The following is an 18,000-nucleotide window of genomic DNA, read 5'->3' as shown; positions in this document are numbered from 1 at the left end:
AGTTATTGACGTTTTAAATGGTAGAGGTAAGAGGCAAATAGGTTCAAGTGAGATATTTAGAAACAGTTAGCACATTCATTAAAAGGCTGCTTTCTCTAAAATGTTCAACCTTGGGAATTCCCTGGCGGTCCAGTGGTAGCAATCCGCGCTGTCACTTCCGAGGGCCTGCATTCAGTCCCTAGTCAGGGAATTAAGATCCCACAAGCAACGCGGCAAAAAAAAAAAGTTTAACCTTATTCAGTGATATCTGACTAGTGGCAGAAAACCTGAGATGAATTTTTTAAAAACTACTCTCGTAAAAAATAAATAAATAAATAAAAACTACTCTCGTTTAAAAGAAAGGTAAACAGATCCTTGTTTAGGGCAAGGGCTAAAGGAGAGAATATAAAAGGTATCAATCTTCAGCAGAAACGGGGCATCTGGTTGGCACTGAAGCTTGGGGCTTAGCACCTGGGCTCTTCTCACAGGCAACTTCTGGAAGATCTGGGCTCAGAGGAGAATCAGGTTTAGGGATGGGGCAAAAAGTTAGGGCTAGGGAGGCAGCCTAGTATACTGGTGAAGAGCTCAGTCTCTGGGATTTCCATTCTTGGATTTGTACCTTAGTGTCTGCAAGACCTTAGAAAACTATTTAACTGCCCTGAACCTCATCTGTAATACAGGGATAATAATGGTACCTTCCTCTCAGGGCTTATAAGGTCATGCAAGTGAATGGGTTAGCATGGAAGGTGACTGTTCAGAGAAAGACTTGCCTGAGGTAACCCAACAGGTGTGACAATAAATGGTCTCAGGACTTGGGCACCCTGACTTTCAAGGTGATGAGGAATTCAGTGGAAAGTGCTTTGGAGTCAAAAAGTCCCAGATACAAATCCCACCCAGCTCTGCCACTTACTAGTTTGGGCAACCTGAGCCTGCCTGGCTTTTTTTTTTTTTTTTCGGTACACGGGCCTCTCACTGCTGCGGCCTCTCCCGTTGTGGAGCACAGGCTCCGGACGCGCAGGCTCAGCAGCCATGGCTCACGGGCCCAGCCGCTTCGCGGCATGTGGGATCTTCCCGCACCGGGGCACGAACCCGTGTCCCCTGCATCGGCAGGCGGACTCTCAACCACTGCGCCACCAGGGAAGCCCTGCCTGGCTTTGTGTGTGTGTGTGTGTGTGTGTGTGTGTGTGTGTGTGTGTGTGTGTGTGTGTGTGTGTGTGTTTTTAATGTTCCTACCTTTCAGAATTAGATGATATTATGTAGTAAAGTGTGCAGTGTCAGTTTCAAGCCCCCATCTATAATTAACTTTTAGAAACAGCAAATGGGTCAATATTCATAAGGGTGTACAGCAAGAGAGTCAAGAAAACTAAGTATAGGCAGTTCTGGTGATTGTTTAGTCCTCATAAACACTTGTTTCTACAGTACAATTCAGAGAATAAATAGAGGCACACGGCTCTAATTTCCACCACAATCTGCTGTTGAGGAGACATTCAGTGTGAGGATAAGGGGCTGGGGGGGCATGTTTGGGTCACAGGGTAACTGGAGGCCTCTGTGATGAACTGTGCAGGGATCCAGTCGATCAAGATCTGATCCCTAGGCCTGATGGCCAAGGCTCATGGTGCAAGAGTTACAGTGAACCAAATGCTCTTTTAGTTCACTGCCATCCCATGATGGGTCCAATTCTACCTGAACCCCAAGGGGTTGAGGTGGGTCTGACCTACTGGTCCACTGGGAAGAAGCTGTGTCAGCCCAAGCCATCCTTAAGGATTTAGTTCACTCCATGACAGGGCCTGATGGGACCCACAGATATCTGCCCTTGCCCTGGAGTTAGTTATAAATACAAGTTATAAGGTGACTGTTTATATCGGTTTCTTTCTGACTAAAGGGATCCTTTCCCATGTCTAAGGAAGGAGAGAGGAGCACAAATTATGTTTGTAAAGTCAAGGGAGAGGGAAATAGCATTCACTGAACCCTTCACAGGGGCAATAAGCAGACACGAGGACCAGTCTGGTCAGACAAAGTGGAAGGCCTGGGGCCATGATGCCAACCAGAAGCGAATGCAGGGGTAACATACAGAAAAGCTCTGGCCTTGACTTTCTCAGGACCGCTGTACTGTCTAAGCCACTCCTATCATTTTCCTTATTTCTCCAGGGCAGTACAGAGCACTGGCCCTAATCTGGGGCTGGGATCATCTGCCCCAAATAGAGGTGGAAGGAAGAGACTCTGTATCACTTGGCAGAAAATGAAGTAGCAGGTCTGCACCGGGTGACCCATGGTTTTAGGGACAGAGAGTACCAACGAGCAAGAGAAGGGCAGGGCACACCGGGTACCACTGCTGCAAGGCCAGCGGCCCGAGCCTCAGACCTTCTGTAACCGAAGCCCTGCCTGGCAGGTGACGGGGCCCCTCCGGGACTTCTGCTCCATGGTCATTCTCATCTCCTCTCACATCGGATTCTTTTGTTCACCCCCAGCGGGTGGTGGGGCGTTGCTGTCAGCTGGGCGCAGCGCCACGTCAGGCGGTGAGGCTCCGGGCTGACTTGGAGGCGCTCTGGGCCCGCTGAACCACCGCCGAGCACTTCTCGCGCCGCAAAAGCTTGTTGTTCTCGAACAGACCTTCGTTGCGGGGTATTCCGTGAGAACCATCGGGGAAAGTCAGCAGGCCTTTGAGGGGGACAGAGAAAATATGGGTGAGACAGTGGCATTAGTGGCTGGGAGGTATGCTTGCTACGTAGAGGCGGAGGGAGAGAAAAGTTTGCAGCCCTTGGGTACTCTATTGGTGAGTCTGATGACCCGGCATTGGCACCCAGTCACTATGCATTGCTGGGCATCCACAGGAGGATTAAAGCTGCAAAAGTGTCCTTCCACCCATTTATGCTTGTCAGTCACCTGTCCTGCTGGCCCGCAACTTACCCAAACCATCCACTCTGCCGTTTTTAAATTCCCCCTCAAAGGTCATGTTGTCATGTCGAATGAAGACTCCGACGCCGTTGAACTTGCCCTGGGCAAACTCCCCCTCATACCTGCAGAAACACGAGATGTCAGCCTTCAGGATAACTGAGTCAGGCAGCTGCCAACACCAAATGTGTGGTTATCAACACCAAGGAGCAAAGCTGATTCCACTCTTCCAGAGCTCCCACCCACCCAGCCAGCAGACAGGGGCCAGAGAGTGTGTACGATACGAGGCTCTAATCTCAAGGAAGTAACCTAAGAGGACAGTGGTGGGGTGGGAGGTCACTGACCTCCCTGCCATTTCAAATTAGATGTATTTATAAAGTAACCAATAAAAGAACGAACGCTGCTCCTTGCCTGTTTTCAGAGGGCCCGGGACCAGCTCAGGTTTGACCAGGTGTTTCTCACTGTCCCTTTTAGAACAGAACTTCCCTTCCCTAGTTTAAGGCTGAGAAAGGAATGATGACCCAGTACCCACCTCGAGCCATCTGAGAAGGTTAGTACCCCGAAGCCATTAAAGAGCCCATTCTCAAAATGGCCCAGGTACGCGCCACCATCTGCAAACATCAGCTGACCAAAACCATGTCTGCGGCCTGAGCAAAGAGAAGACAGGTGTCAGGTTGGGATGGGGCAGCTTCAGGGTCCCCTCTCACAGTCCAACATCCTTTGCCTTGCATCACCCCACCCACAAAGGAAAGAAGAGAAGCAGTGACATTAGCAGGGCAGAGAACTATTACCCAGAGTAATAAGCTGGCCTCTAAGATCTTCCCTTCTTAAGTCACAACCATCAGATTTGGAGCAGGTCTCTCCAAGTATGAAGATAAGAGAGCACTGAAAAATCACAATAGCTTAAAAAAAATTTAAATAAAAATCACAATAGCTAACTTCACAGGGCCTTCACTATGTGCCACGCACTCTTCCAAGCACTTTGTATTTATCATCTTATTTAATCCTCACAACAACCTTAGGAGGTAGGCCCAATACTATTATTATTCCCATTAACAGATGCAGAAACCAAGGCAAGGAGAAGATAAAAAACTTACTCAAGATCACAGAGCAACTAAAAGTGGTAGAGCAAGACAGCAAATGCAGCTGGCAGACTGACTCTGGAGCCCTCGACACTTAACTGCCTTGACACTCTGAGAAAAAAATTAAAGTACCCTCCAACACCATGAAGCTGCTGGGCAAACCTAACAGCCTGACTGGCAATACTAGTTTGAGCTTTGTTCCATCAATAGGGCTGTGCTTACCCACTGAACTGACCAGAGAACAGAGCAAGATACTGGAGAAGCAGCAATGCCATTCCGGGTACAAGGGCGCTCTTTTGGTGGATAGAGACTGCCCAGCAGAGCCTCGAGAAGCCTCTCCCCTTAAAAGGTCACGTTAAAGGGGACAGTAGGTGTTTGGGAGGCAGGAGAAAAGGCTGTGGATGTACGGAGGCAAGGTCACGTCCCATGTCACAATTTCTCCTCTCAAGGCTCAAAAATTCATCAGCTGCAGGGATCTACCATGAAAAGAATGAGGCGTCTGGAAAGAGTGTGAACTGCTCTTCGTTGGCACAACTATAGAGAGTCAAGTCTCCTCGGGGCAGTTCCGGGTTTGCTAGGACTGGACCCGTGAGACTTTTAAGTGGCCAGACTGTTTCCAAACTGAACATCATTAAAGTGCTTCCTGTATAGCCTCAGGCTGGAGGAATTCTGCCCTTCCTATGAATAGATACTTCCAAATGTAATGAGCTGTCACAGGAAATTCAAGGCAATGAATGTCATCTGCTCTTGAGTGTCTGCCCTAATTTCTTCCTTAAGATTCACTAGAATCAAGTCATTACAATGAATCTGTACTTTGCAACTTATGGGCCCTAAAAATAATTCATTTTGCTCTGCTGAGTACCTTAGCATTTATAAAAACAATTCCCAAGTAATACCACTAAAGGGTAAAAGAGTGTTGGGGGGGCTTCCCTGGTGGCGCAGTGGTTGAGAGTCCGCCTGCCGATGCAGGAGATCTGCGTTCGTGTCCCAGTCCGGGAAGATCCCACATGCTGCGGAGTGGGTAGTCCCGTGAGCCATGGCCGCTGAGCCTGCGCGTCCGGAGCCTGTGCTCCGCAACTGGAGAGGCCACAACAGTGAGAGGCCCGCGTACCGCAAAAAAACCCCCCCCCCAAAAAAAAGAGTGTTGGGGGTTCTCCTGGCAGGCCAGTGGTTAGGACTCAACACTTTCACTGACATAGGCCCAGGTTCAATCCCTGGTCGGGCAACTAAGATCCTGCAAGCCACGAGGTGTGGCAAAAAAAAAAAAAAAAAAAAAGTGTTAAAACACTTCAAATTTAGAAGTGGGAAGATTTAACTTATTTCTGGAGATTGGAGTAACAATAGCATTTTCCAATTCCTTTATTTATAATCCTAAAATCAAATAAAGGAAGGGCACTCTTTGGCTTTAGAAGTTAGAAATGAAGACTCGTAAAGTTGTCCTATATATATCCTGATGTATTTGTCCCTCAGCCAAAGGAAGTGTTCATCACTGGATGTTCCCCACGGGTCCTCTCACCCTCCTTCCACTCGCCACGATATTCCTCCCCACTGGAGTAGGTGAAGGAACCTTTTGTCAGGGTCATGGTGACAGCTTACAGAAGGATGAAAACTGCAAGAAATAAGCAGAGAAGAACCAGTGTCATAGGATGGCTGGAGGAAAGGCCTGTAAAGCAATTTTATAGATACCTTCGAAAGGCTACCAGCCTGGTAAGTGTAAACTGCCTTGATTACATTTAACAAAAATCCCCCCTCTCCAACCGCCACCACCATCATCGCCACCTCTGCCCAAGCAGTCTTATCCTCCTACTTGTCTTAAAAGTCTTCAGCCGGTTCCAATTTTCTAAGACCTGGGATGGAAATTTACGATTAATTTGTAAATATTTGCTTGATACCTACTATGTGCTTAGTCAATGTATAAAATGTAGTCTCGTTCCTCGTTGAGTTTATAATCTAGCTGATAAGACTAACAACTGAAACACTGAATAGGAGAGATAATATAATTAAGTGCCAAACTGGATGGCAGAGATTACAAAGAAAAGGGACAGGCAGAATTTAAAACAAGCAGTGAAGAACGCAAAGGGCAATGCCAGACTGAGAAAACATGGGGAATGAAAGCACAAAGAGCAATATAAACACGACATGTGCGGTGGGAATTAAGAAGCCGGGTCTTATTCGAGTTGAAGGTTTATTTAGGGAGTAACAGGAAACAAATTCATCTATGTACACCCAGCCTAAATCTTAAATCTGAAAAGAACCTCTCAGATTTAATCCAAACTCCCTCATTTTGGAGGGAGAAACATTTGGAGAAAACAGAAGCCCCAAGAGGTTAAAAACTAGTTAGAGAACAATGATGATGATGGAACTCGTGCCCATGCCTCCCCTGACTGCCGCTAGTTCTTTTTCCCCTGTACCATGTGCTCTGCTTTTAGGGTCAGGCCAGCTTAAGGAGACCTTTGAAAGCTAGGCAGAAGGGTTGATAGCTGATAAGGTATGGAAGAGAAGAAACCTCTGGGGGTTATAATACGAAATATGAAAGCAGAGTCTAAGGAAAATGAATGTGGCAGAAGGAAGCAGGATGGGCTGGAACAGCAAACGCCTACAGCCAGAAAAGCTGCAAGGCAGGAGATGTGATCATTTAGTCAATTGTAAAAATGGGCACAAAGTGTTCTCCCTCCATCCATGCCCTTGCAGATATGGCAGATCCTCCATTAAGAGGCAGCTTATTTATTCCTCTGCCTGTTGGATCTGGGTGGGTTATCTGACTTGCTTTCGCTAATGGAACATTAGCAAAGGTGATGTAGCAGAGGTTTGAAAAGCATTTGTTTGTTGGGCTTGCTCTCTTATTGCACTTGGAACTGTTCTGCCTTCATGTGAATGAGCCCAGGCTAGTCTGCCAGATGGTGAGAGGCCACGTGGAGCAGCTGTCCCAGCTGACCATAGATGCATGGGTGAGCTCAGACAAGACTAGAAGAGCTGCCCTCCTGAGCCCAGCCCCAAATTACTGACCCACAGAATCACGGACTAAAGAAATGGTTGTTGTAGCCACTATGTTTTGGGGATGGTGTGTAATAACACACCTAGCAAAAGCTAACTGATATACCCAGGTATGAGATCATAAAGCCTGATCTAGGGAGATAACAGGGTAATGGGAGCAGGAATGATTATCACAGGATAAACAAAAAAACCTGGTAACATTTGGAGACTGGCTAGGTATAGCTTCATATGAGGGTAAAAGAATATTTATACTCAAGGATATTCTATAAGAAGGGAGTTAAGATACCCAAAACATCAATAAATATAAAGAAACAAATAGAATCATTTGACATATTTTTGAAAATGCAATCCCTATTTCTCTTTCTTTCCTTTTTTTTTTTTTTTTTTTTTTGGTAACTGGAAGTTTGTACCTCCTAATCTCCCTCACTTATTTCTCTCCACCCCCTCCCCTCTGGCAAACACCTGTTTCTTCTCTGTATCTATGACTTTGTTTGTTTTGTTATGTTTATTCATTTTTCTTTGTTTTTTAGATTCCACGTATAAGTGAAATCATATGGCATTTGTCTTTCTCTGATTTATTTCATTTAGCATAATACCCTCTATGTCCACCCATATTGTCACAAATGGCAAGATTTCATTTTTTCTTTTTTATGGCTGAGTAGTATTCATATATATATATATATATATATATATCCATTTGTGTGTGTGTGTGTGTGTGTGTGTGTATATATATATATATGGAATATATACACACATACCACATCTTCTTTACCCATTCATTTATTGATGGACACTTAGATTGCTTCCATATTTTGGCTACTGTAAACAATGCTGCAATGAATATAGGGGTGCATGTATCTTTTCTAAGAACTGTTTTCATTTTCTTCAGATAAATACCCAGGAGTGGAAGTGCTCCACTTCCACTCATATGGTAGTTCTGTTTTTAATTTTTTGAGGAACCACCATAGTGTTTTCCACAGTGGCTGCACCAATTTACATCCCCACCAACAGTGCACGAGGGTTCCCTTTTCTCCACATCCTCCCCAACACCTGTAATTTGTTATCTTTTTGATAACAGCCATTCTGACAGTTGTGAGGTGATATCTCATTGAGGTTTTGATTTGCATTTCCCTGATGGTTAGTGATGTTGAACATCTTTTCATGTGCCTCTTGGCCATCTGTATGTCTCCTTTGGAAAAATGTCTATTCAGGACCTCTGCCCATTTTTAAATCAGGCTGTGTGATTTTTTGATGTTGAGTTTTATGAGTTCTTTGTATATTTTGGATATTAACCCCTTATCAAGTACATTGTTTGCAAATATCTTCTTCCATTTACTAGGTGGTCTTTTCATTTTGTTGATAGTTTCCTCCACTGTGCAAAAGCTTTTTAGTTTGACTAAGTCCCATCTGTTTATTTTTGCTTTTGTTTCCCTAACCTGAGGAGATGTATCCATAAAAATATTGCTAAGACTGATGTCAAAGAGCATACTGCCTACATTTTCTTCTAGGAGTTTTATGGTGTCATGACTTACATTTAAATCTTTACTCCATTTTGAGGGTTTGTTTGTTTGTTTGTATATGGTGTGAGAAAGTAGTCCAATTTGATTCTTCTGCATGTTGCTGTCCAGTTTTCCCAACACCATTTATTGAAGAGTGTGTTTTCCTTATGGTATATTCTTGCCTCCTCTGTGGTAGACTAATTGCCCATATAAGTGTGGGTTCATTTCTGGGCCACCTATTCTATTCCATTGATCTATGTGCCTGTTTCTGTGCCAGTACCATCCTATTTTGATTTCTGTAACTTTGTAGTATAGTTTGAAATCAGGGAGCGTGATACTTCCAGCTTTGTTGTTCTTTCTCAAGGTTGCTTTGGCTATTCAGGATCTTTTGTGTTTCCTTACAAATTCAAATGACACTTTGAAAAAATATCAGCAATTTTGACTAATGAGGTAAGTACTAAGTAGGGGAAAATTAAATTATAGCCACTCATCTGTTCTTTATCAGCACCCTATGGGATATTCTAATTTTGGCCTATGTCATAATGATTTTGATGCAGATGCTGAAAGCTCAGAAATGGTCTGATGTGTAGACAGTCTGGCCTGAACAGAGCAGAAGCCCTGTGCTCTCACCCAAACATGGAGAGACATTCATTTCTACCCCCATAATGAAGGCCAGCTTTGTGGAAGCTCTTTTGGTGATGTTTGGAGTCACTCCCATTGGTACAACAGGGATTTTCTCACTTTTCTAGTTACTCAGGAGCTCCATGTTCAGGGTCCCTCACATTGTAGAAGATATCCCAAGATCAGGATCATTTTCTTGTCTTAATGCCCCTCAGTACCTCTGGGGGGCTATTTTCTCAGTGGCTGGCACCTGGTGTGCCATCTCTGTCCCATCAATGTTCCACAAGGTCAGCATCTAATTTCAGGCTCACGAGTCTCTTATCATCAGCCCAGCATCAGAGTATGCCTGGGGTAGAGGTCAACATGACTCCATCGCAAATACAACATTAATGAGAGGAAGAGAAGCAGTTTTCCATCGAAAGTACAGAGGAAAACGCTTTCCAGTCCAGAAAGGCATGTTGACAGCTAGAGGTCACCATCAGCTCTTCTGAGAACTAATTACATCAGAGAACTAAAAGTCAGCTTATGGCACAAATCTGAGCTATTTCATTCCTTCAAAATAAGTCAGAATATGAATGGTTACATCTTCTACTAAATCTTAGAACAAAACAACCGTTCTGACACATAAATGCAAAATCATTATTTCTACAGGAAGATGATAAGATAAGGACATTTCCTTTCAATGTTCAGCAGCAGCTGACTAACTTGTCTTCACTCCAAGTTTTTTTGTTTTGTTTTGTTTTGTTTTTGCGGTACGCGGGCCTCTCACTGTTGTGGCCTCTCCCGTTGCAGAGCATAGGCTCCAGATGCACAGGCTCAGCGGCCCTGGCTCACGGGCCCAGCCGCTCCACGGCATGTGGGATCCTCCCGGACCGGGGAACGAACCCGCGTCCCCTGCATCGGCAGGCGGACTCTCAACCACTGCGCCAACAGGGAAGCCTCACTCGAAGTTTTGGAAGGAGTTATTTCAGTGCAATTTGAGGAGCCAGACTGACTACACAGGGGCTCAGCCTCTTGTGCGTTTACTTTTTCTCAAGGCTATGTAAAACTTCTAAACAGTGGCATCCCACCAGTAGAAGGAACTTGAAAGAAAGGGAACGGTTCTTCTCCAGTTTGAGGATTACTAGGGACTGAGTACTACCCAGCCCCTCCAACTGTAAACCTAGCCACTCTTTTGGTATGCTGTTAGCTCTTGGGCAACATATCCTAAATATTTCAAAGAAGCCAATGAAACTTGAAAGATTAGCTTCTCATTACCAAATAGAGTGGACTGAATTTTCCAAAGATATTCTCAATCGTATCTCCTGTCTTATACATTCTTCTACAATTTGACCTTGCCACTGCCCCATCAAAAAGTAGTGGCTAACCCCTCATTTATGAATCTGGCTAGGTTTGTGATTGCTTCAACCAATAGAACGTGATGGAAGCGATGGTGTGTTCTGAGGTTAGATCATACAAGGTAATGCAATTTCCATCTTGCTAACTGGTAAACTTGAGCTTGGAGACCTAAGCCACCACATAAGTAGTTTGATTATCCTGAGGCTACCAGGCTCAGTGGAGGCCGAGCCACATAAAAAGTCACATGTGCCGGTGCTTCCAGTTGGCAGTCCTCATCTCTGAATCATCCTAGCCCAGGCACCAGGAGTGAGTGAAGGAGCCTTCAGGGATTCCAGTCCCCAGCCACTGAGCCCACAGCCCAGCTGATGTATCATGGAGGAGAGAGAGAGATTATCTCCCAATTCCTGACTCACAGAATCTGTGAGCATCCTATGGTTGTTTTAAGCAGCTAAGTTTGGGGTAATCGGTTACACAGCAATTGTAATGGGAACATCATCCCTCAACCTATCCCTGCCGCCATCCTCTCCCATTTGTTTTCAAAAGCACATACTACAAATTCCCATTCCTTTTTGTTCTAGGGAGATATAGCAAACTTCAACAGCTGCTTGTCAAAACGATGTCCATTCCCAAGAACACAATTAGAAGTGCTAATTAAAGGAAACACATGTACACTCCATGTGTCTCAGGCCATGGTTGAACACACTTGACTTGAAACTTCTACGTGTGTCCAAATAATTGATATTGTCACTGCCTGAGGCAGAATCAGGGTTTTCATGTATGACTTCTGTAGTTAGCCATGCTAATTAATAGCTGTATAGCCACTGACCCCAAAAAGAACTCTATCAGTAACCATGGTCCTTGAGACAAATCTAGTTTAATAAAGTATAGCCAGTGCTGATGCAAACTAAAAAAACCAATACTTTAAAGGAATGCAGGGACTTCCCTGGTGGCACAGTGGTTAAGAATCTGCCTGCCAATGCAGGAGACACAGGTTCGAGCCCTGGTCCAAGAAGACCCCATATGCCGCAGAGCAACTAAGCCCATGCTCTGCAACAAGAGAAGTCACTGCAATGAGCAGCCTGCCTGCAACTAGAGAAAAGAAAGCCCGTGCACAGCAAGAAAGACGCAACGCAGCCAAAAATAAATAAATGTATATTAAAAAGAAATAAGGAATGCAAATCAGTATTTGTATCAGCTATTCAAAAAATCTTCTTTGCGGTACGCGGGCCTCTCACCGTTGTGGCCTCTCCCGCTGGGAAGCACAGGCTCCGGACGCGCAGGCTCAGCGGCCATGGCTCACGGGCCCAGCCGCTCTGCGGCATGTGGGATCCTCCCAGACCGGGGCACAAACCCGCGTCCCCTGCATCGGCAGGTGGACTCTCAACCACTGCACCACCAGGGAAGCCCTCAAAAAATCTTTTTAAAGAGAACAGATGGCCTAGGAGTTTAGGCTTCAGATTTACATGTGGAATCTAGTTACAAAGCCAAGATGATTCATGCTTCTTAACAGATGCCCACCCTTTCTCTCTCTTGATAGGTGGGTTGCAAAGGATCAATCCAAACATTTATCTAAAAGAAAATGACTATTTTGTGCCTATAAACCAACACACTATTAGTCTGCACAATAGACTATATCCTTGCTATCTTTATTTTCTCCCGGCCCAGACATTTCCAAACAGAACTCGAAGACAGGAATGAGAACTTTTGTTTCCATTCCATTTGTCTTTTTTTTTTTTAATTTCAGAAATCAAACTGGTTAAAAAATATTTATGCATCCACAGTAACCTGTGTCCAAATCCAGAGGATTAATAAAAAAAAAAACTAACATAAAAGAGAATAGATTTTCAGTTTAAGAATATTTTTTGGAGGCATCCACCTTAACTATCTACATATAGCTTCACATTGTCCCCCTAAAGCCACCCTCCCCAGGGTATGACAGTCTTGAAATTCTTTCAGTTATAAAGAAAGCAGCTCTTAGGCATTTAGAATCCTAAAGAAAAGAAAATGAAGGCTTTGATGAACAAAAATCAGGCTTGTAATGGACCTAGAACAAAAAGTCAAATGTTCTTTTCAAAGTATTTTAAGTGAGCTTAAAATAACTGTCTTTGTTTTAAGTCTGTAAGTCTCTTTCACTGTAATTCTTCCTTCCACTGGAAAAGTAAACAAATGTACCGCTACTAGATAAAGGTCTTATTTAGGAAGACTGTGGGACAGCTAGACTGAAGAAAGTGGGAAGAAAATCCTGACACCAGAAAGAAGGTCAAAACAAAACAAAACAAACAGAAAAAGCCCAGACGCCTTGGGGTGATGGGGACTGCCAGGATACTATTCTATTTCATGAGAAAGTAAAATTCCTGGGCTGGGTTCTAATACAACCGAGTTACTCCCGGTGGTACCTAAGCAGTTTGGAGATGCTAGACAGTAGGGATGCCACCATCAACTAATTTAAGCATCCTACTTCCCAAGGATGTGTGTGAGGGACGTCTCTCCACCAGAGTGTGACAGAGGCGGACCCAGAGCAAACAAAGCCCTAGACCGCAACAAGGCAACACTTACTCGTCGACCTCCCCAGTCCTTCTCCCACCCGGTTCTGGCTTTCCAGCACCGCTACTTCCCTCACCCCGGGTCCGCTCTCCAGGGCGGGAGGGGTCTTTAGCTCACACTGGTCTGCGATCTCCTCTGCACACAGCGCCCACGTACCCCGATCTCTATCCCGGAGGCCATGGGCTCGGGCCTCGGACCCCGCGGTAGAGACGGGAGGCCCGGGTTTGGGACCTCCGGGGCAGCAACCCTCGGGATGGAGCCGCGCTCCCGCAGCCCCTGTCATTTCGGGCTGGGCTCCTCAGTCCCTTCCTCCCAGACCACACTCTCCCGGCCCCCTCCCACCCGCGCTGCCAGCCAACCTGGGCTCGGCCTTCCGGGATGACCGTCTCGCCCTGACGCGGGGCGGACCTCTGCTCCGCCGGGCTCGCCCCTGCCACCTGCCTCTCCGCCACCACCTCCAGTGTCTGCCGCACTTGACGCCGCCATCCCGGGCAGCCGCACTGGGCACAATTCCCGCAGCCCATTGGCTGTTACCTAGGCAACCGGGAGCAACGCCACTCTCCATTGGCCTAGCCTGGGCTCTACGCCATCTTTGTGCGGAGCTGAGTGTTGCGAGAACCCTGGGCCAAATACCAGAAAGAGGGGTGGGGCTGACCCACGGTGCTACCTCAGCCACCCAGAGAACTCAGTTCTCGCCTACCAAGAGGTAGCCTAGCTGAAATGCCAACTCCAAACCAAACAAAAACCAAACCTGCGTCAGAAGCAACAGTCACCACCTACACAAGCGGCTCCGATCCTGCTCCGATCTCCACAGTTGTCAATGGCACCGACGCGGAGCTAAAGGACAGAACCCAAAACTGACTTTTGAGGTGCGGCTTTGTAAATTGTGAAGCGCAGGATGGGGCAACTGCAGTTTCATGAGTATCAGCCCTGTGCCAGCATTGTGATGATACCAGGGCACTTTTGCATTCATTATACGGATTTGTGTTGCCGTTGTCATGACTCATATACTTTGTATTTAAAATATAGGGCCAAGATTGGAACAAATCCTCCCAAATACCATGCACACCAACCGGTTTATCCATATGTTTATTTACCGAACAATGTGAATACAGCATGATGCTAGGTTCTGCCGGGCTAGAATAGACATGAACACTGCTCTCATAAGATTTACAGCCTCGATGTGGAGAAGAAAAAGTTCATGTACATGGAAAAATCCAAGTCTATATTTAATTATTATATACTTAATTATTAAGAGAAGGCAGGCGAATGAAGAGAGTAAGCAAATTGCTTCTCTGAATTTGGATTTCCTAATCTGTAGAAAGGATGATAATAGTAATAATGATAAAGTCTCCCCAAGACTTGTATGAAAATACAATGTAAAATGCTCAGTACTGTGTCTGACATTGTAAGTGCTCAATAAACTGTAGTTCTAAAAGATTTGGATTCTGTTTTCAAATCCCATCTCTGCCACCAACTGTGTGTGACTTCAAGCAAGTTGGTAAGCTCTCTAGCCTGTGAAATGAGATTGCACTAGCAAATCTGTAAGATTCAATCCAGCTCTAACTCACTGGTTCAACATGCTGAACTGTGTGGTGTTAACCATGGATATAATTACAATAGTTGAGGAACAGAGTGTCAAGAAAACAGATATTAGATTGGAGAATGTGTATTTAGAAAATATGAAGAAATAAGGTTAAATAGATTGTGGTCAAATTATGGATAGACCTGAAAAAGTAGAAGATACGGTTTGCAAAATGTAGTTTCTTGAATCTGCAAATTTATACACACAGAAAGTAGACTAGAGGTTACCAAGAGCCAGGGGAAGAGGATGTTACTGTGTAACAGGTACAGAGTTTTTGTTGGGATGATGAAAAAGCTTTGGGTATAGAGAGTGGTGATGGTTACACAACATTGTGAATGTATTTAATGTCACTGAATTGGACACTTATGAATGGTTAAAATGATAAATATTACATATATTTTACCATAATAAAAAAATGTAGTTTCTTGATCAGAGCAGTGACACAATAAAACCAGTGTTTTGTTTTGTTTTGTTTTGTTTTTTGCGGTACGCGGGCCTCTCACTGTTGTGGCCTCTCCTGTTGCGGAGCACAGGCTCCGGACGTGCAGCGGCTATGGCTCATGGGCCCAGCCGCTCCGCGGCATGTGGGATCTTCCCAGACCAGGGCACGAACCCATGTCCCCCGCATCGGCAGGTGGACTCTCAACCACTGCGCCACCAGGGAAGCCCAAAACCAGTGTTTTAAGAAAATTAAACTGGCAGTGATACCCAGAGATGATCAGAGAGAGACTGGAAGCAGAGAAACTCAGAAGCTATTGCAATAATGTAGCTAAGACATCCTGAGAGTCTCAAAACTAATGCGGTATCAGTAAGGATGGAAAGAAAGGGGTAAACATGAGACATTTCGCAGAACTAATTAATAAGAAGCAATATAGTGTTAAAAGCATGGAGCTAGTCTGCCTGGATTTTGATCCAGTTCTGCCACTTACCAGCTGCATGACCACAAGCAAGTTACTTTACTCAGTTTCCAACATCATAGGGGCTGTAATGCCGGTTACGTGGCTTAATCTGTGTAGTGGACAAAGAACAATATTTGCCACATGCTTAGCATTTGGTAGGTGCTAGCTCTTAAAAGGCAATAGAGAATGTATTGACACTTTTCAGTAAAAGGAGAATCAAGTTCTAAGAAGTAAATACAGAAATAATTTCTGAGGGTTTTCCATAGAGAAAACTCAGAATTCAAGGGAGAACTCTGAATCTTGGAGCTTTCCTTGACCATAATTTGAAGCTTAAGGGCTAAATGAGATGAATCATACTAAGAGGTCATCTCTGTGGCCATGGCCTCTGGGACATAAGAGGCAAGTATTAGTTAATTATTTGATGTCTTGTTAGGAAAAGGAAATAACATGTCTTGTAACTGAAAGGGGAAATTGAACCATCTGTATGGACCTTTGCCTAGAATGGTTTATTTGGCAAAAAAAAAGTTTAAGATATTCTCATTGTTAAAAACAAGACAACAGGCCCCAAAGGGAGTCACCTATGCTAAGCCCTATGTCACTAAACCCAAACTTAATACTTTACTTAATTACAGTTTCAGCCTCTCCCAGACATGGAATCTTAAATGAGGCAATCTGGACTCACCTGGTCAGCACTAGTGAGGTAATCTTTCTGATAGACCCCTGCATCCCGGCCCGAAAGGAAGGTGAACGCTGCCACAACCAATCTGCTTTCAGCTATAACTTCCTTGGCCCACTGCCTATAAAGGTCTTTCACGTTGTACAGCTCCTCAGAGTTCCTTTCTATCTGCTACATGGGATGCTGCCCAATTCATGAATCATTGAATAAAGCCCGTAAGATCTTTAAAATTTATCCAGTTGAATTTTGTTTTTTAACACCGTACGTACAATTAAACAATTCTTTCAGTTCAGTACTTCTACTTAGTTGTGGCAATAATTAGATTCAAGAAAGAATGATTTTAAAATATTGGTTACAAGGGGTCTGGTCATCTTTTGAGAAAACCCATGCCTCTAGTCTGTTGGTTACTTTAAACGTAAAAACAAAAACAACATCAACAATAACCTCAGGTCCAGTGGTTAAGAATCAGCTTTCCAATGCAGGGGACTCGGGTTCGATCCCTGGTCGGGAACTAAGATCCCACATGCTGAGGGGCAACCAAGCCTGAGTGCTGCAACTACAGAGCCCACGTGCTCTGGAGCTGGCGTGCCACAACTAGAGAGAAGGCCACATGCCCCAGTGAAGGATCCTGCGTGCCGCAACTAAGACCCAACACAGCCATAAATAAATAAATAAATATTTTTAAAAACCCAATAACCTGAGCAGTGATAAAAAGCTACCATTTGTTGAGTGCTTTTTAAGTACTAAACACTATGCTAAGTTTTTTTTTGTTTTTTTTTTTTCTGTACGCGGGCCTCTCACTGTTGTGGCCTCTCCCGTTGCGGAGCACAGGCTCCGGACGCGCAGGCTCAGTGGCCATGGCCCACGGGCCCAGCCGCTCCGCGGCATGCGGGATCCTCCCGGACCGGGGCACAAACCCGTGTCCCCTGCATCGGCAGGCGGACTCCCAACCACTGCGCCACCAGCGAAGCCCTATGCTAAGTTTTTATGTACGTTATCTTGATTCTTATTTAACCAGTTGAGGAAGGGATGATTATTCTCATTTTATAGAGGAAGACACTGAGGCTTAGAAAGTTAAGTAACATACAAAATAATAAGTGTGGCGCTGGAGTTCAAACTCAAATGTCTTTGATTCACTCTTTTCCCAATGATGAAATAAACATTCACATTTTAAGGCAAGACAAGAAAAACTTAAAAATTTTCTCTGCCAGTTTGGGCTTTCTTCCTCTCTAGTGTGCATTGTGCATCTGCATTATGCATTAACCAGACCTCCCCAATAGCAGAAATACAAGATCAATTTTTCTTCTGGCGCCAACCATATAACTCCTTAGAAAATAACATTCCTTTCTCAATCCTTGTGTGTACAGACATATTTGGTGAACTTTATGTACAATTCCAATGTATCATTTCGCTTAAAGATAGCGATTAGTGAAGAACAGACTGATTAGACGACCTGGGGAGATACTAGCCTGCACATAAGAGAAGTTCTTAGCATAAATACTTATGACTTTATTAATGTTACTAGCTATATTACTTGTATTCTGCCTGTTTTACAGGATTGTTTCTCACATTACCAAATGTGTGACTGAGCCTCTGATAAAATTAATGATGATTAGCTGACTTGAAATGATTGACCAAATATATAGTCCTATAAGATCAATGATATAGGACCTCTCTGGCGGTCCAGAGTTTGACTCCGTGCTTTCGTAAGCCAGAAAGAGAAAAACAAATATCATATATTAACACGTATATGTGGAATCTAGAAAAATGGTACAGATAAACCTATTTGCAGGGCAGGAACAGAGACGCAGACGTAGAGAATGGACATGAGGACACAGGGGGAGAAGGAGAGGGTGGGACGAATTGGGAGATTAGGAATGACATATATACA

General features: G+C 44.6%; 1 protein-coding gene across 5 annotated transcripts; it reads right to left on the bottom strand.

Annotated features, from left to right (window-relative positions):
- Nucleotides 1–1,351: 1,351 nt before the first annotated feature.
- Nucleotides 1,352–13,850, bottom strand: MORN4 (MORN repeat containing 4). Of its 5 annotated transcripts, none has more exons than XM_067709795.1 (5): nucleotides 13,701–13,850; nucleotides 5,470–5,562; nucleotides 3,404–3,518; nucleotides 2,887–2,996; nucleotides 1,352–2,637 (listed from the first exon to the last, which is right to left on the bottom strand). In XM_067709795.1, the coding sequence occupies exons 2-5, from the start codon at nucleotides 5,534–5,536 to the stop codon at nucleotides 2,489–2,491; spliced, it is 441 nt and encodes a 146-aa protein (XP_067565896.1). In that variant the 5' UTR covers nucleotides 5,537–5,562; nucleotides 13,701–13,850; the 3' UTR covers nucleotides 1,352–2,488. The 5 variants fall into 5 exon arrangements, with proteins under 5 accessions (XP_067565896.1, XP_067565897.1, XP_067565895.1 ...); XM_067709796.1 differs by lacking the exon at nucleotides 13,701–13,850 and adding an exon at nucleotides 13,484–13,512; XM_067709794.1 differs by lacking the exon at nucleotides 13,701–13,850 and adding an exon at nucleotides 13,309–13,451.
- Between the last annotated feature and the right edge of the window lie 4,150 nt (nucleotides 13,851–18,000).

This window comes from Pseudorca crassidens, chromosome 16 (genome assembly GCF_039906515.1).
Source record: "Pseudorca crassidens isolate mPseCra1 chromosome 16, mPseCra1.hap1, whole genome shotgun sequence".
Classification (NCBI taxonomy): domain Eukaryota; kingdom Metazoa; phylum Chordata; class Mammalia; order Artiodactyla; family Delphinidae; genus Pseudorca; species Pseudorca crassidens.
The sequence above is the reverse complement of the archived record's forward strand: the minus strand, read 5'-3'. Positions and strand labels throughout refer to the sequence as shown.

Bases quoted from the DNA above. Each gene is read 5' to 3' on its own strand.
- MORN4 (XM_067709795.1), bottom strand. From the start codon at position 5,536: ATGACCCTGACAAAAGGTTCCTTCACCTACTCCAGTGGGGAGGAATAT. The intron at 3,519-5,469 runs GTGAGAGGACCC...CTCTTTGCTCAG, and splicing joins TCGTGGCGAGTGGAAGGAGG to GCCGCAGACATGGTTTTGGT. The intron at 2,638-2,886 runs GTAAGTTGCGGG...TCCCCCTCAAAG, and splicing joins CGGCAGAGTGGATGGTTTGG to GCCTGCTGACTTTCCCCGAT.